Genomic DNA, 18,409 nt, shown 5'->3' on the forward strand with positions numbered 1-18,409 from the left:
GGGTTTGAATTTTTTCCCAATTTTTATCAAGAAGGAAACTAGAATCAAATTCTCATATCAGAATAAAGCAGTGAATAATAAAAAGAACTTCTGGACTTAGATAGTGGTGCTGGTTGTAAAAATGTTGTGAATATACTAAAAAACACTGACCAGTGAATACTTTAAAAGGGTGAATTTTACATGTGAATTATATCTCAAAAAAAAATTTTTTTTTAAAGGTCTGCAGGTACATATCACTAGTCTATTGGGTAAATCTTAGCACTGTCACTGGGTAGAACCTGTACCCACAAATAATCTCTAACAAATATCATTATAAGCCTTATTATGCTTTATCCTTTTTCTGAAGGATAACAGCAAGTAGACTGCTTTCCTACAATAGCAGTTGCATATGTACTTTTGCCAGGTTATTGGAAAAAACTTTTGAGGGAGAGGGGCACAAATACTTCTATAATTTCAGAATTCTATTCTTTAGGTAGAATCAAAGAAAACCTCTGCATACAATGTAAATTATAAGGGCAAAATTCACTCAAGTTATACATAATCAAAAGGATCAATAACTTGCTTTAAAATATTAAGCTAGAGGATGATAATCTTTAAAAAATAAAATATCTGAATATATTAGGATTAAAAGCAGAGTATAAATAAAACAATTAAAGGAAGGTATCAAAAATAATTTTGGAATAGCTGGAGGCAGATTAACTGGTATGTGGATTAACAGTTCTTAAAAGAAAACAAAGGTAGTGATAAAGCATTGCAACAGTGGAGTCCGGGGAATCCTGGTAAGAGATAACCTTATTTATCTTTGTACAAATTTTAAATGGCAATCAGAGAACCATAATGAAGACCTTTTTGAGTTGAGTAATGGAAGAGGAAATGAAGGTCAGATAAATGGCCTTAAGATCCAGGTTCCAGACTTTGTTGCAGAAAATCACTCTGAAGAAAGGGGAGAAAGAACTTTGAGGAAGCGTAATTTAAGGAGATGGGCACTTTAAACTGTGGTACTTGCCTGTGGCACTTACACACCAAGGCTTAAAGCACTAAGCATGAACATCATGACGTCTCTTGGCAGTGAGAAAGACCACAGTAGTGAGGCGGAAGGAACAGCAAGCAAAGTAAGATTGCACATGGGCTGCGCTTCATTTCCAACACTAGTAATTCTCAACCTTTTGCCTGCCTTCATACTTTGCACATGTACAACACGATCCCAACAGCAAATCTTTCATTACACACAGATTCTCAACAGGAAAATCACTAACTCAGAATGCTAGAGTCTTTAGAAAGCAAAGATAAACTTGCTCAGTGACAAATGCATGCTTTCTTCTCATATACTAGAAAGGGAGACCTCAGCTAAGGAACATAGCAGACATTTTAATAGACTATAATTTTTGGTCTTTTTTTGGGGGAGCCGCACTGCACGGCTTGTGGGATCTTAGTTTCCCGACGAGGAACTGAACCTGGGCCCTTGGCATTGAAAGCACGGAGTCCTAACCACTGGACCACCAGGGAATTCCCGTTTGGTCCTTTTTGTAGACCATTCTATGTGATATTCCATAAATTATCTTATTTAAAAAAATTTTTTACACTTCTGAATGACATTTGTAGAAAGGTAAAATATGTCTAAATATTAGATGCAATTTTTTTCAAAATTAAAAGAATTCTTGATTCAAAAACTGCTTTCCCTATAATATGTATATAATACACAATACAGGAATACTGTTTTTAAATTCATAAAATATAGCCAAAAACAGTCCTTCCTGTTGGACATAAGCACTAGCAAGCAGAATTTTTACATACTCACATATAAACACATTTTTACATGTAAACGAAATCATGTTACATACTAGTATTTCATTAAAGTTTTTTCATTCAATACACGATGATGATATCCAGTACTTGCATAGTGATTACTACTTAAACCCTTTAAAAGACAGAATTCATTTCACCTTTGCAACAACTCTGAGAGACAGGGAATACTATTATCTCAATTTTACAGATGAGAAAATTGAGGCATGAAAAGACTAAGCATCCTGCCCAAGGTTACACAGCAAAGAAGTGGCAGAGGCAGGCGTCAAACCCATGCCATCTTGCTCCACTGTTCACACTCTTTTATTTCGGGGGGCGGGGGGTCGTGCGGCATTCTGGACCTTAGTTCCCCGACCAGGGATCGAACCCATGCCCCCTGCAGCGGACGCACAGAGTCTTAACCACTGGACCACCAGGGAAGTCCCTACTGTTCACACTCTTAACTCAGCCACACTTCCACTCTCAAGAGCTAGAGAAGTGGAAAATCTTTGCCAATGAAATAATTTTACATTAAATACACCCACACCTCACTGTTCTGACATCATCAATCATAGTTAATTAAGTTGACTAGGGGCTTCCCTGGTGGCTCAGTGGTTAAGAATCTGCCTGCCAAGGCAGGGGACACGGGTTCAAGCCCTGGTCCGGGAAGATCCCACATGCCACGGAGCAACTAAGCCCGTGCACCACAACTACTGAGCCTGCGCTGTAGAGCCCGTGAGCCACAACTACTGAAGCCCGCACGCCACAACTACTGAAGCCCGCACACCTAGAGCCCGTGCTCCACAACGAGAAGCCACCGCAATGAGAAGCCCGCTCACAGCAACGAAGAGTAGCCCCCGCTCGCTGCAACCAGAGAAAGCCCACGCGCAGAGACAAAGACCCAATGCAGCCAAAAACAGTAAATAAATAAATTTATTTATAAATAAATTTATAAAAAAAAAGAGTTGACTATAAAGCTACGGGAAGACCCTAATGATCAACGGTAGATGAAATTTTAATTCACAATTGAAGTTATTAATTTTCAAAGAGATGTCAAAAGATTTAACCTATAAGTGCTTCAGTGAGTATTTTATGGCAATATAATAGCCCTCTGAAAAAACTGAGAACAATATTAGATCACAATAACATCTAGTAATCACAAGAGGACTCTTTCATACTAAGAATGCCATTACACATTTTTCATTTATTTTCCTTTCTGGCTAGAAGACTCATATTTTCAAAGTTATACGAAGAAGAGTAAATAATAGTTACAACCTCAGTATCCTAAAAATAATCAAGTCACCAGCAAGTTACACTGCAAGTGAGAGACATTTTTCACCTATTAATTGAGAAAAACATTTTCTAAAATATTCGGAGTTATGTGAGAAAAAGAAATGCATGGCCCAAATCACTAGTAGGAAAATAAGTAATATTAAATATTTTTTCAATGCAAGGATTAGTCTTTTAATTTCCTCCCTCAAATGAGTCATTATTTATTTCCTGTTAAAACTCATTTGGAAAGTAACTGTAGTACTCTAAACAAAACAGAGTCAATCAATTGAATGGGAAAAGGCCTATGGAACATGGGTGAGTTCAAGTCCTGGTCGCTTCCTTCCTGTGTTCCTTGGATTAGTTGCTGTCTCTGAGGCCAATTTCCCCAATTTTTAATAGGGATAAAAATAATACCTACCTTCATGAGTTCGCTGTAAGGCTGAAACTAAGCTATATGAGAGATAGAGCTTACCCAATTTTTATCTCCAAAGCTTAGCCCCTATTAGATTTAATACCTGACTCTATTACTTTGAATGAAAACATTCACTTACATTACAAGTTTCAATAATTCAATTCAATATTTTTAATAGCTACTCTGACAATATTTGGCTCAGGCACATTAAATTTTTAAAAATTTTATCCGAGTAAAATATTCAAAATCGTTTTTAAACAATTTATCCTCCAACAGAATAAATTAAAAACTACATTCTCTTGCCCCATCCTCTCCCATTTTCTTCTGCTCTGTGGAGGCAACTGCTTTTAACTCTTTCAGCTCTGACAGTTAATACCTTATCTCTAAGTAATATTCCTATACCGCTATTTCTATATTTATACATTTTAGACGTTATTGTATTGACTTCCTGTTGTTTTAAGGACTTAACTTTTACATTTAAGCAACCTCTCTATCCTCCATCCTACTAATATAGTGTTCTTTTCTTATATAATTTTGAGGGGAGTAACTAAATGCCTTTACTGTTTTTTTCTCTATTTGTTATCAGCATATCTTTAATTTCCCCCCAATGTTGCATCATACTAGATAACAAGTCCTCCCTTTAATAGAAACTTCCATTCCTCCATTCTGCATTCTACTGACCACTAGCATCTAGTGTTACTATTGAGAAGTCTGATGCCATTCTGCTTCTCACTCCTTTGCAATAAATTATTTTTTCTTCCTGGAACTGTTTGAAGATTGTTTCTTTCTCTCTGATGACCTGAAATTTCATGACTCTTTTTGATCCTGTAATCCTTTTTAATTTAAAGCCTTTTGGAGCCTATGCACATTTCATTGACAGTAATTTGTTAAACATGTAGAACATGTGTCACAACTGTAAGAAGACATAAAAATAAGATAGTTCAGCTGTCAGGAAGATTTAAATTACTAGGAAGGGAAAACAAACACGACAATGATAATAACAGGTGAAATATTGTCTATGACATTAGATAAATGCAAAGGATTTAGAGGGCTCAGAGGAGAAAAAAACACGTCTGTTTTTAAGGAAAGAGTGGGGAGGCATAAAATGGTTCACATAAATGTGGGAGCATTTCTGGTTAAGAACTGAAGAATGAGTGAGCCGGTGGCATGGAAGGGTGGCATTTAAGACAGAAAAAAACAGCATGAATAAAAAACATGATATCAGGAAAACAGAGGATGTATCATTCAGGAAATATTGACTAATTCCATTTTGACAATGACATCAAGATACATGTAAGGAGAAACGGCAGGCAGATAAATAATATAGCTGTTACAGTTGACTGAGCATGGAGAACCTCAAGCACCCATGCCAAAGAGTCTGAAAGTACTCTTCCATTCAGTTAGCATTTTGCAAGTTACAATTTAAAATTAATAACTACTAAAACAATACTGGAAGGAGAAATGAATTCAGGTTCAACTAACAGTTATGAAAATGGACTTACATATGATTAGATCTTCTTCCTCTATTTGTTTTCTTTCCTATGACTGGAGTGCCAAAATGTTCAGGGTTGGTGAGTGGGAGCTGGTCTAATGTCTGTGGGTAGGAACATAAACCCATCAAAAGTTATTACGTTGCACGTTATTTTTTTTCTTTTTAAACCAAATCAGTTTAAGAATATGCTTAGATTTTGAGATTTAAAACTTCCCCTGAGGGAGACAAAAATACAACTTTCCTAAAGATAGAAAACTCTCATTTCAAAGATATTAGAATAAAGATGAATGAGCCCATGGCTGGAAAAAAAAAAGTGAAAAGAAATTTAGTTGTTCTCTCCAGATAATTTCATTATCTATTGGAGGATTGACAGACTTCTAAGAATGATTAAAATATAAAACAAAACAAATAAAACTCAGTGGAAACAACAGATTTGGGAGATAGGAAACCTATGTGCAAGTACCTAACCCCTAGGCTGGGCCAACTGCAGCTCAAATTTTTCTTTGCATATAGGGAATCCCAATCCACAAGACAGAATTCTTAATAAGTAACAGAAACGAAATTACCAGGATAAGCATCAACTGCTTGAAAAAAGGGCTTCAGATACCCTATATTATGACTTTGCAAACATTTTCTGCAGTAAACCTTTCTCCCCCAACCCCTGACCCTGCCACCCCCACCCCTTGCGGCTTGCGGGATCTTAGCTCCCCAACCAGGGATCAAACCCGGGCCCCAGCAGTGAAAGCACCTAACCACTAGACAGCCTGGGAATTTCCTGTAAGAAACCTTCTTTGAAGAAAATGTAAAAATCAGTTTTTCTACAGTTAGTATTTTATTTTCCCTTCCTTTTTAATCTGCAACATCCAATACTGTGCTTGGTATGAAGATAATAATAAACAAATGAACACTTCTTTCTTGCTATCAACTGGTAATTCACGTCAACCCTTTTGTCCCTCACCCCATTCAAAAATAATGATTTCCAGGGAAGGAACTGGTTGTTGGTTAAAAGCAGAAGGAAGAAAAAGGGATTCTGAAATCCCTTCATTTCTCCATATCAGAGACTTCTTGGATTTTTCGTGCCACTATTTCCTGAAAAGGATTATATATCTAAAAAGTTAAGGTATCAATCTGAAGATGCTATCCCAACTAATTCTCTGAATATCAATGTTGGTAATATTCTTACTTTTTCTGCATCTTAATGATTTTCCACAGTTACTATTCCTTTTATCCCTCCATCAGAACCTTTGCTATTGCAGATACTTTTATGAACACAAGGGGAACTAAAGAGCCCAGGAAAACTGTCAGAGTGGAAGTGAGGGTGAGGAACTACTTAGGATAAAGACTTCTCAAAGTTACAAACAAGAATGTTATATAAAAGGGTGTCCATCAACTTAAAGATCAAATATCTAAATACAAACTAATGTTAATATTTAAAAGAAAAATTTTAACTTTTATTTTTAAAACTGAGATAATTTTGTTGAAACAACGATGAACTAAAACATGAAAGGGGGAAGCATATTAATCTATTTTGCATAATTTGTTAGAATATATGTAAATATATTTAAGGTACATATAGATATCCAACAACAAAGAATACAGTATAAGAAAAAGGCAGTAATGACAGACAAAAATCGTAACTTTTATAGGGCTGAAAATCTAACCTTTCAAATTTAGTTTGTAAGTCGGGCATTTAAAAAATACGTGGAGGCAAAAGCTGGCCCAAATACAATAATATGCCAGACAAAACCTCTTCAGAAATGACCTGTCATTAACTCCTAATTATGCTTCCCAAGGGTGAAAATTTCAAAGTACTGTATTTGGTAAACAGGAAAAATAAATTAATTTGGCTTCACTTTCTGTAAAGCTAACAAAAGAATTAAATGCCCCTCCCCTAAAATTAAGGCTGCCCTCTTGAAAGCAGAGATTTCTATTAAGTACTGTGATTTCTATTTTCAGTATCTGCTAGTCATTTCACTTGATTTAGGAAAGAAAATATCCAGGATTTCAGAAGAGTTACCTAGGAATCACATATAGGAATTCTCAAATAAACCACAATCTCTCCCTAGTATGTAAAAAAGAATTAGAACAATAGGAAGCAATATCTCTGTCCCTGGCCCCAATCCTGGAAAGCAGGAACACCTTTATTACACATGACAGAAAAGAGTAAGGGTAGGTAAGGTAGGTAAGAAAAGAGTAAGGGTAGACTTTGTCTTGTCTCAAACCAACAAAGCAAAGCCAGAGACTCCTGGCTATATCAAAGGCTCAAAGAAAATTCCACAGGCCTGGTGGAAACACGCCGATAGCCCTGTTACCTAAAATGGGCTGCAGGAAATATGGAGCTGGGAGTTCATCTAAATTTTCTTCAGAGTTTTCAACTGCATGTAGTAAATGCACAGAGAGAATACCAGCTGATAAAACTACTTTTGGATAATATTCAAATTATGAATGCTCTATAGAAATACCCAAACACTCCAACAGATGTCAGGAAATAGGCAACATCCTCACTAAGCTGGTTATTGCTAGGACCAGTGATTTTGGTGTGGGAATTCAAACTGACTGACCCGCTTATGGTGATCTCTTATTGTGAAAATCTTGAATTTAAGTCTTTGTTTAGGTATGCAGCTTATTAATGGGATTACTGACCCCAAATACTGCCAAGTGTGATGTGGCTTTTCACTCAAAGGCCAAAGTTATTAGTAATAATAACAATTCTCTGAGCAAACTTCCAAAAAATTGAAACTGTTTTTTGAAAATAGCAGAAATATCAAATAAGGGAAAGAATGTACATAGATGGTAGATTAAATATACTCCTGGCCAAGTCTCCACAGTGCCTAGTACCCTTAAATTTTTATATTTTTGATTAATTAATGCTTTGTCTCCTTCAGAAGCAAAAATAAGTTACCCAAGGAAAAATTCCACATCTACTTAGCTTACCCATGTACCCCCAGTATCTAGCATAGCATGTGGCATATGGCAATGGGTAAGGAATAATACACCAGTATTCCAATACCCTCTAGCAAAACATGAAGTTCAACACATACAGCCACACACAGTAAAACCGATCCTTCCTGAAGTTAAAAAGGATACATTGAGCTACTTGCTCTTATTGCTTCAGCCTTTATACTACAACTGTCTTATGAACAATTCCAACTTACAATTCTCCTGGCAAATACAAAATTAGTATCTTCGATATTTCTCTGGATTAAATACATAAGACATATACCTTCACTTAGGTGAAAAAAAATCAAGTCTTCAAGTCCCCATATTCATTAACCTACCATAATTATCACATGTTCTAACTAAGGGAAATGAAATTATTTCTAAGAATTACATAAACTCAGAAAGAATTCTGTTACTTCATCAGTGTAAGAAGCCAAATTCACTGTACTTGTCCAAAGCTGTATCTATTTCCTATATTTAAACTTTCACAATTAATTCATTAAATATTTACTGAAGGCTTTTGTGTAGAAAACACTACTGGGAAAAGGAAAGCCCATCAAGATGACAAAAACGTGGCTATTCCGCCAAAACAGCTTACAATTTTATAGAAAAAATGATAAAAGTAACCAAAAAGACCATAAAATAAAAATAAGAGAAGTGGAAAAGCATCAAAGGATATAGAGATCAAATTTGGTTAGAGAGCTCATGAAAGACAGTCATGAAGGAGGAAGCATTTCTCATGGCCTTGAAAAGAGCAGGGCTCAGCAGAAACCAAGAAAAAGTATGAGCCATAATCTGGAAACACCAAATAGTCTTATAAGTCAGAAGTACAGGGAAATAGCAGAGTATGAGACTGAAAAGATAGGCCAGAATCATAATACAGAGAATCTGTCCCAAATTCTGAGTTGAAATGGGAATTCAATCATTTACGGGAAGGGAAAATAACAAAAAAACAAAAAAGGGAAAATAACAAAAAAAGTCTAATGATTTAAAAGAAATATTAAAATTCCCCACAAAAACACTGTTCTAAACAGTTACTAGAAAAAAGAAATCTTGGTTTGGCCACACTGTGCATTAATTAATATTCACAGGCTGGACTAGAGAACATAACACTATTTGCAACAAATATGTCCATTTTTAAAATTCTGAATTGCAAGTTACTGATTTACAAAACTTTGTGAACCCTCCACTCTTAGTAACTTAATAACATCTTTCAATTTTAGAGCATGATTTTGGTGCTAGAAAGTGCTGGTTTGAGAACCAGTTCTGAGCATCACTTTCATCAACTCTGAGTTGGAGATAAGCATTGTATCTCCCTCGTAATGCTGTACATGCGAGGATGTACGTAAAGCACTAAGCAAAGCCCCTGGCAAATATGAACACTTCATTTATTCATCCAGCGAATGTTTATTCAGTTCCTACTCTGTGCCAGGCACTGTTCTAGGAACTGGGAACAAAGTGGTGAAGAAGACATACAAAATCTCTGCCACTGAGACACATTCTAGTGAGGAAGGCAGACCATAAATAATTAAGCACATATACATATTTTGGTGGTGGGAATGATCTGGGCTATAAAGAAAACTAAAGCAACCTTAAAGAGTTATGAGGAATGGAAGGGTCTATTTTAGAAAGGGCAGTCAGGCAAGCCGTCTTCAAGGAGAGGCTAGAGTGAATGTCAGTGGCTGGCAGCAGTAGTAGCTAGGGATGGCTTGCGGTATCTACACAGCCTTTAATGATGATGGGGTTCAAGTAGACTACAAATGAGACATCTCTCTTCTACAATTATTTACAATTAAAGGACTCTATAAAAAAGTTGCCTAAGGGTAATAAACAATCCCGTTGTTTCTTTCTTCACGGACAAATGTTAAAATACATTTTTTTTTAGACAAAAAAACCCACAGAGAACCTGGTACTCAAACACAAGGCCTTAAACAGGTTTCACAGACTACACTCTCATGCTGTTATGTATTAACGAATTTTCCTGATTAACAAGTAAGCTGCTTGAGTTGAGAAAGCAAAACTTTACTGCCCCCGATACTAAATACTAGGACGTGTTCGTTCGTTAAGTGATTACTTACTTCACTTTCGGCAAAATGCCTCTCTCCTTTCAGGCACAGTGAAGACCGTCTCAGTGTCTTCTCATCTCCATCATCAAAAACTGTGAGAAGAGGTAGAAATGGCAACTACTGAAGGGTTTTTCAAAGATTAACAAAATGACATAAATTATCATTTAACTTTCTCAGTGCAAACAGAGCTATTGTTTTAAAAGATTAGATCTGAAATTCAGTACACATTTTAAGTTTTGTAACAAACAACTTCAAGTGTAGAGTATGTTTTCCAATTTCTAGGGGAAAAAAAATAATACACCTGTAATGAAAACACCTTCCCTGGAACAGAAAACATCAAATGAAAATAAGAAGTCAGCATTTCAGAAAGAAACCTTTTAAATGCTGATTAATCCTTCTCAATATGGTAAAGAAAAAGCAAATTTTCCTATTGGTAAATACTGACAAATCTACCTAAGAAACAAAAAATAACAGTACAAGTTTATATATTCAGACTACCCCTAAAACTTACCCTATTTTTATTATTTAAAGCAGTGTTTCTCAACCTCAGCACTACTAACATTTTGGACCAGACGGGGCCTGTCATGGGGACCTGTGCACTGTGAGATATTTAACAGCATCCCTGGCCTCCAGCCACGAGATGCCAGCAGCACCCCCTTCCCAGTTGTGACAACCAAAAACGTCTCCAGATACTGTCAAATGTTCCCTGGGTGGCCAATTTGCTCTCACTTGAAAGCTACTTATTTAAAGTACTAAAATGTCCCAGCAAATTTGTTGTAAGTTTATATATACACAGAATAGATGTATACTTTATGATATAATTTTAGCATATACTACATTCCTCACAAATCACGGGAAGAGAGTACCTCTATTTTAAATAAAGTTACCAGGCCTTGATTTTATAAACAGAGGTTTTTGCCAAAAAAACAAAATTAGGTTCTTATATATAATGTGAGCTTTTACATCACATGAGACTGGATAAATAACGCTTCGTACTTTTTTAAAATGTAGTAACTAAAATAGTCAATGATAAAAGTGCCACATTTATAAGACTATCACGCCTAATTATCCAACAGACTTAACTACACAGAACTGCTCACAGTCTTGTAACCTACACAAATGCAAATATATCCTTACGCTTCAAAATCAAATTTTCCCTCTCCACTAGGTTTTTTTTCTCATACCACAAAACTCATCAGTACTATTTGAAAGCTCCATCAAATTCTGACATCACCAAAGACATTTTACTAGATGTTTACTCTCATCTCTGAGATCATTAAACAGTAAGAATTTTTACCATTCAATAAATAATACTGGGATAATTACTCTGTTATCAATTTGGAAAAAAATAGTATTTGATCATATTTCAGAATGTTCAAAAAAACTGTGGGTGAAATAAGAAGCTCTTTGTAAAACAAAAAATAGAACTTTAAATTGAAGAATACATTGGAAAACAAATTTACAACACTGATGGAAGGAAAGCCTTCTTAAACAAGACTCAAGCTAAAATGACAAAGGAAAAGGTGACCATAGGAAAATTGACTATGATTTGAAAACTGATAGCAGAGATAAGAGTAAAGCAATAGAAGAACACTGGCAACTGAAGTGGCAAAGGTTAACATTCCCTTTATACATTTAAATATATAAACTCATACCCTGAAAATAAGAAAACAATAACCTTCCCAAGAGGAAAAGGAGCGGACTGGGAAGACACTATAAATTGGCAATTCAAACGAGAGAAAATACAAATGAAATAATGTTCCTTTCAATAAACATATGAAAATATGTCCAATCTCATTACTAATCATGGGAGGAGCATATTAAACCAAAACTGAGATACTATTTTGTGTCCAGATGGGCACTAATTTTAAAATATTACTAACATCACATTTGACAAGGGTTAGGACGACAACCACACTTATATACTGTTTATGGAAGTGTAAATTAACAGTCTTTTAGAAAAGCAGTTTTCATAACCTATTACAGCTTTAAAAGGACATTTCCCTTCAATCTATGCCTAGTTCTCAATGTACACACTAGGGAAATATTAGAATAATGTCCATGTACAAAAGACATTCAATCCAGCATTTATTACAACAGCAAGAAAACTGGCAACATCATCAGTAAGAGAAAATAAAGTATGGTACATCCAATGCTATGAAACATAATATTGCAGTTTAAAAAATTTATCTGTTGCACAACAACATGAATATACTGAACACTACTGAAATGCACACTTAAAAATGGTTAAGATGAAAAAAATTTCTGTAAGATATACTCTGAAGTGAAAAAAGCTAGAAATCCAATTGTATAATATATACACTAATTTCAAACTATATGTTATGTACATATTTATGAAATAAATTTTTTAAAGATCTGGAAAGATAAAAAAACATTAACAGTAATAACATGTACGGCAACTAGGGGAGGAAGTAAATCAAGAAAAATCTGCTTTATTTGTACTATCATTGAAAATATATTTTAAAAAGAAGATGTATTCCCTTACCTACAGTGTACCAACTCGCATCTGTTAATTTATTGATTACAGCTTCTTGATATGCACCATCAAGATTCTTCACTTCCACAATAGCTCCGACCTAAAGTATTAAAAAAAAAAAGTTAGGAAAACTTTAAGAAGATAAATGAACAAACTAAAAACTGGCTTTCTTTTTTTAAACTAATTTGAGTGCATGATGGTGAAGAATAAAATCACTACGGATTTGATTTGTGTTAAGGTGCCAGCAATTTTACTCACCACTGTTTCCGCACCATCAGTGAAAATGTCAACATAGTGAAAAAGGCAAATAATATCTAAGTATTACTATGAAAATAGTTTTGCCCTTACAATCTCCCTGAAAGGCTCTTGGGAACCCTCACAGGTCTGGGGGTCCCTGTCTGTGAAACTGATTATCTTTGCCCCATATTACGACTCTTCTTTGAAGAAGGCTGGGGAAAAATTAACAAATAACTTTGAGGTTCTCCTTATGAGTTATAATGTACCAATAGTGACAATCATCTGAAATATTTTCATCTCATCAAGAAAATGCTGATAATTTATATAGCTTATAAATTTATATGGTTTTTATAAGTACATCAAACTAAAACGCTTCTGTACAGCAAAGGAAATCATCAAAAATTTGAAAAAGCAACCTAATGAATGGGAGAAATTGTATCCACAAATCACATATCTGATAAGGGGTTAAAAACCAAAAGATATAAAGAACTCATACAATGCAACAGCTAGAAAAGAATCAAACAATCCAATTGAGAAACGGGCAGAGGTTCTCACACCACCTACAAAAATAAACTCAAAATGGATTAAAAACCAGAAACCATAAAACTCCTAGAAGAAAACATAGGCAGAGCACTTTTTGACATAAATCGTAGCAATGTTTTTTTGGATCTGTCTCCTAAGGCAAAGGAAACAAAAGCAAAAATAAACAAATGGGACTTAATTAACTAAACTTAAAAGCTTTTGGACCTTGAGGGCATTATGCTCAGTGAAATAATCAGTAAGAAAAAGACAAATACCATACAATATCACATATACATGGATCTAAAAAACAAAACAAACAAAAAACCAAGCTCATAGACACAGAGAACAGATTGGTGGTTGCCAGAGCTGGGAAGGAAGTGCAGGTGGACAAAAGGGAAGAAGGGGGTCAAAAGCTACAAACTTCCAGTTATAAAATAAATAAATCATGGAGATGTAATGTACAGCATGGTGACTATAGTCAAGAACACTGTATTGCATGTCTGATAGTACAGGGTAAGTCTTAAAATCCTCGTCACAAGAAAAAAAATTTGTTTACAACCATGTATGGTGATGGATGTTAACTAGACTTAATGTGGTGATCCTTCTGCAATGCATACAAATATTGAACTATTATGTTGTATACCTGAAACTAATAATAAAGTTATATGTCAATTACACCTCAATTAAAAATAAAATGTATATGGTCTTTGCAGTGATAACAAAAATAAACTTGTTCACAGAAGAGAGACTGTCAGCCCCACACAATGCCCAAAAGAGGGAAGGAAATGCTGAAGAATTAACAGAACTTTCTTTTTTTTTTTTTTTTCTTGGCCGCGTCGTGCAGCACGTGGGATCCTAGTTCCCCAACCAGGGATCGAACCCAGGACCCCTGCAGTGGAAGCGCAGAGTCTGAACAACTGGACCACCAGGGACTACTGTCAATAAATACATAGTACATTTTTTTAAATTTAATACTCAAGTGGTCTAGTATTATTTTCATGTGAACTCACTGAAAATATATTGAGATCAAATGACCATCACTATGGGAAGTTTATTTCCTCTAGGAGAAACATAAATGCTAATACTTTCTATCAGCTGATGGAAAGCCACAAAGTACACTAGGGAACAATTCAAAATCTATATACAAAAAAAAACTCCATAGGCAAGAGAAATATTTTAACAATTTTGAGACTGAAATTTAATACACTTACATACATCAAAATCAAAATGGTCCTAAGCCCTAATCAAAAACAAAGAAAATTTTAATAAATAAGAAAAACCAAACAAGCAAAATAAACCAACTATGCCACAATCAGAGAGGCTGGAGCAATAGGAGAGAAAGATGGCTTGAGGATACAAAGTAATTGTCTCTCCTATCCCTTGCAACACTGAACATTTTTTGTAGTTGGTACCAGCTAGTCTGTGCCAGGTGAACCGGGTAGTCAGGCAGCGAAGAGCTACGCTGGTGTGCTTATGAGGCAAAACACAAATAAGGCATGGAGATGTGTGTGTTCTTATCATCCAGGGGGCACAACGCTTCAGTGACAGGCTGTGAGGCCATCAGAACTTGGGCTGCCATTACTGGCTGTAAGACTTTGGTCAGAGTACTTCACCTCCCACCTCCCTCCACAGTTTCCTCTTCTGTAAAGAGCTATTATGAAGATTACATAAGATAATATGTGCAGAGGACTTGGCACAGTACTAGCACGTACTAATAAGTGCTAAATAAATGGCGGTTAACATCAAACTATACATGTGCATGTTTTTGTCCTTTTGTCCCTACAAGTGATATACATGTGCACGTAAAATTAAAGATGGCACATATAGGGACTTCCCTGGTGGCACAGTGGTCAAGAATCTGCCTGCCAATGCAGGGGACACAGGTTCGAGCCCTGGTCCGGGAAAATCCCACATGCCGCAGAGCAACTAAGCCCGGGTGCCACAACTACTGAGCCCGCACTCTAGAGCTCATGAGCCACAACTACTGAAGCCCGCATGCCTAGAGCCCGTGCTCTGCAACAAAAGAAGCCACCACAACGAGAAGCCCGCACAGTGCAATGAGGAGTAGCCCTCGCTCGCGGCAATTAGAGAAAGCCTGCACGCAGCAACAAAGACCCAATGCAGCCGAAAATAAAATAAATAAATTTGAAAAAAATGGCACCTATAAAACAGAAAGGGTGGAAAATGATTTTCACAAGGCAAGATCAAAAAAAATTACAAGTTTTAGTCCTCCATAGTGCCTACTATATATGCAAGGTACTAATGCCCTGGGGATCCAATTAAAAGTTTTTAAATCAACCACCAGCAAAAACTGGCAGATACACACATCTATCTAGTTCTCTGAAAAGTACAGCTTCATTAGGAAAGGATTTTTCTTGCATCTACAAATGTCTCTTCAATTCTGTTAGCATTTCTTAAAATTCACCCAGCTAGGCCAATGTCCATTTCAGACATTCTATAGGACCAAACAGCACACAGTGGCTACCCGCACATTCCCTTTAGCTTGCTCACTAGTGGAAAGTAAAGCAGCACTAATTTCACTGGCCAATGAAGAAAAACTAATGCAAAGAAATGAAACTATCTGTATATATGAACATATTTATCACTTATAACTGCCTGATGACCCTTTAACAACGTCATATGCCAGTAGTTGCTTCAAAGAATTAAAAGCTCTGAGCATTTGTTTTGTTTTCTCAATTTTCACATCATCATGGAACTTACATCACTTGATCCCTAGTTCACCACCTATTACTTCTGGAAATTGTACCCTTTTAATAAATGAAACATGGTGAGATCAAAACAGATGAGTAAATAAAAAGCAATCAGTTTTTCCTTGATGTTCATTTCACTTCTGAACACAGGTTTTACTGTCATATAGGTTTTACTGAACACTAAGTCTACTTTTTTTCTATTAGTCTATTCAGAGAGAATTACATATTTATCAACCCAGTAACAGAGTAACCAATGAATTTTTTAAAAGACTGAGATAATTACTGTTTCCCACTGAAGCATTAGAAATAATAATGAATAAATGAATTACCTTTAGTGGGCCCTTTATGTGGTCATCCTGAACTTCCACTGTTGAAGAATCATGTCTAAATGTTACCTAAAGATTATAAATTTAATTAGCCACCAAAAAAGAAAAAAAAGCAACACAAGCTCGTTAATGCATGAATTCATTTTTATTATGACTAATCTAAACAAACGGCTGCCTAGTTTATACAATATTTCAGTCCCTACGGAGATTAACTGAAAAATTTATTATTTAACAGACAACTTCCCAGACTAATTTACTTGACGATTTACATATCATATTTTATTCAATACTATTAGTTGTGAGTTTAATTGTATAATTTCTTTTCCTAAAAATAAGGAAAAAAGAGGTGGCGATCTTAGGCTATTAGGTACTCTACCATTTTGTGAAGGCCTTGCTTAATAATAAGCAGTAGCAAAAAACACTTACTGACAGCCAAGTATCAGGCTCAAGCATCAAACATATAATCTTCACAACAACCATATTAGGTAGGTATGATTATTCCCATTTTGTTGATAAGAAAACTGAGGAACAGAAAGTGTAAGTAACTGGTCCAAGATCACAGAACTAGTACCATGGTGGAGCTGAGATGCAAACTCAGGCCAACTAGATCCAGAACTTTACTGTACTCTCCCTTTGTATCAGCACAGAAATCAGAGAATGGGAAACCAGATGTGAGGTAAGTTAAAATAAAGGGATCAAGTTTAAATATTTAATTAGTTGGTAAACAATATAGCTTCCAGTACTCCGTATAGAAAAGGTTGTTTTCCTTATACAAAGCAAGAGTTCTTACAGGGATTGAACCATTAATGTGGTCTTATCTGATATGTGTGGTGATCAATTTAGGTAACAGGGTCACAAACCAGCTATGAAAGGAGATGTCCTGTACTCACAGCATCCCAGGTGTTTCTGTCTCACACAACACACTACTACACTTTATTTAAATTATGTGTTTAGATATCTGTGTCATTCACTAGGCTGTAAGCCACTTAAGAATGGAGACCAAGTCTTAATATTAGAGTTTCAATACCTGATATAGTGCTTGGCATGTAGTAAATGCTCAATAAATGAAAACTGATGGGGAAGAAGTGTTGTTCTTCTTCCCCAGAAAAATGTATTAACTCTGAATCATAAACTAATTAAACTGATATAGAAATACACTACCTTATCTGTTGAGAAAATCATTAGCTTTGAATTATAAACAGATTTTTAGAGCAGCCCAAAAAACTAACAACAAATTTTAGATAGCCACTACTTACAAGACACACGGCACAAGGTACTGGCTGGCACTCTGTGCGATCAGCAGAAGCAGTATAGACTGTTTTCTTCCTTTCAATGACAGCAAGAAATGGCAGGACTGCTATGTGTCATTTTGCTGGTTCATTCATTACAGAGACACCCAGCTGAGATTATAAATCACAGCTAAAATCCAGTGAAGCATGGGTCCTGGAGTAAGACTGCTCCTGCCCAAAGGAACACCATTTCTAACCAGCACAAAAGTGTTATCTGTAGGCCAAGCTCTGCTAAGGAGGGTCTCTACCAGCAGGGAGAGATTTTTGTCTAATTCATGTTCAGGTGTTACATGTGCTAGCAGTAGCTCTGTCTGAAAGAGTGAGAAAACTGATAAAAAGCTTTCTCTTCATCTCTAGGATAGTAATGGCAAAAAATGAGTGCTCAGGGAACACCACTATACGAAGTCGGGAACAGGAAAGGCCACTGTAAGAGCTCATGCGCACCAAGCATGCGAAAACTAAAGATAGGGTGGGGGGCTAAGAATAGCATCCTACAGGCTTATGGTTAATTTAAAGGCCTTATCACAATGGTTCTTAACTGGCAGTGTAAATTAGAATCACCCAGGAAGCTTTTTTCAACATGTCCATGCATAAGGAAGGAACCTAAGCATACAAGCATGGAAGAAGCTCCCGAAGAGACTCTGACACGCTCCCCTGAGGTACAAAATCTCTACGGCCGGTTTAACCAGTGATGTTCAAACCAGTATTTTATGGGATATCTGCTAATGTGGATTATAAACCCCTTGAAAATAGAGATCGGGTTATTCTCATATCCCCATCCTCCTTCCCTCCTGCAGTTTGCCACTCAATAAATAATTAACAATTATTAGGAAGATTTTTCAAGAAAAGTAGAGGATAAGGAA

At 35.9% G+C, this 18,409-nt stretch overlaps 1 protein-coding gene across 4 annotated transcripts in view; it reads right to left on the reverse strand.

The window, feature by feature from the left end:
• ARID4B (AT-rich interaction domain 4B) overlaps positions 1-18,409 on the reverse strand; it is a 126,617-nt gene that overhangs the window by 58,266 nt on the left and 49,942 nt on the right. For all 4 annotated transcript variants that reach the window (XM_059900452.1, XM_059900451.1, XM_059900449.1 and 1 more), the window contains exons 4-7: positions 16,261-16,326; positions 12,471-12,561; positions 9,977-10,056; positions 4,969-5,060 (exon numbers count right to left, since the gene is read on the reverse strand). In XM_059900452.1, coding sequence (XP_059756435.1) covers positions 4,969-5,060; positions 9,977-10,056; positions 12,471-12,561; positions 16,261-16,326 — 329 coding nt within the window. The remainder of the gene's footprint in view (positions 1-4,968; positions 5,061-9,976; positions 10,057-12,470; positions 12,562-16,260; positions 16,327-18,409) is intronic.

This window comes from Balaenoptera ricei, chromosome 16, assembly GCF_028023285.1.
Source record: "Balaenoptera ricei isolate mBalRic1 chromosome 16, mBalRic1.hap2, whole genome shotgun sequence".
NCBI classification, from domain to species: domain Eukaryota; kingdom Metazoa; phylum Chordata; class Mammalia; order Artiodactyla; family Balaenopteridae; genus Balaenoptera; species Balaenoptera ricei.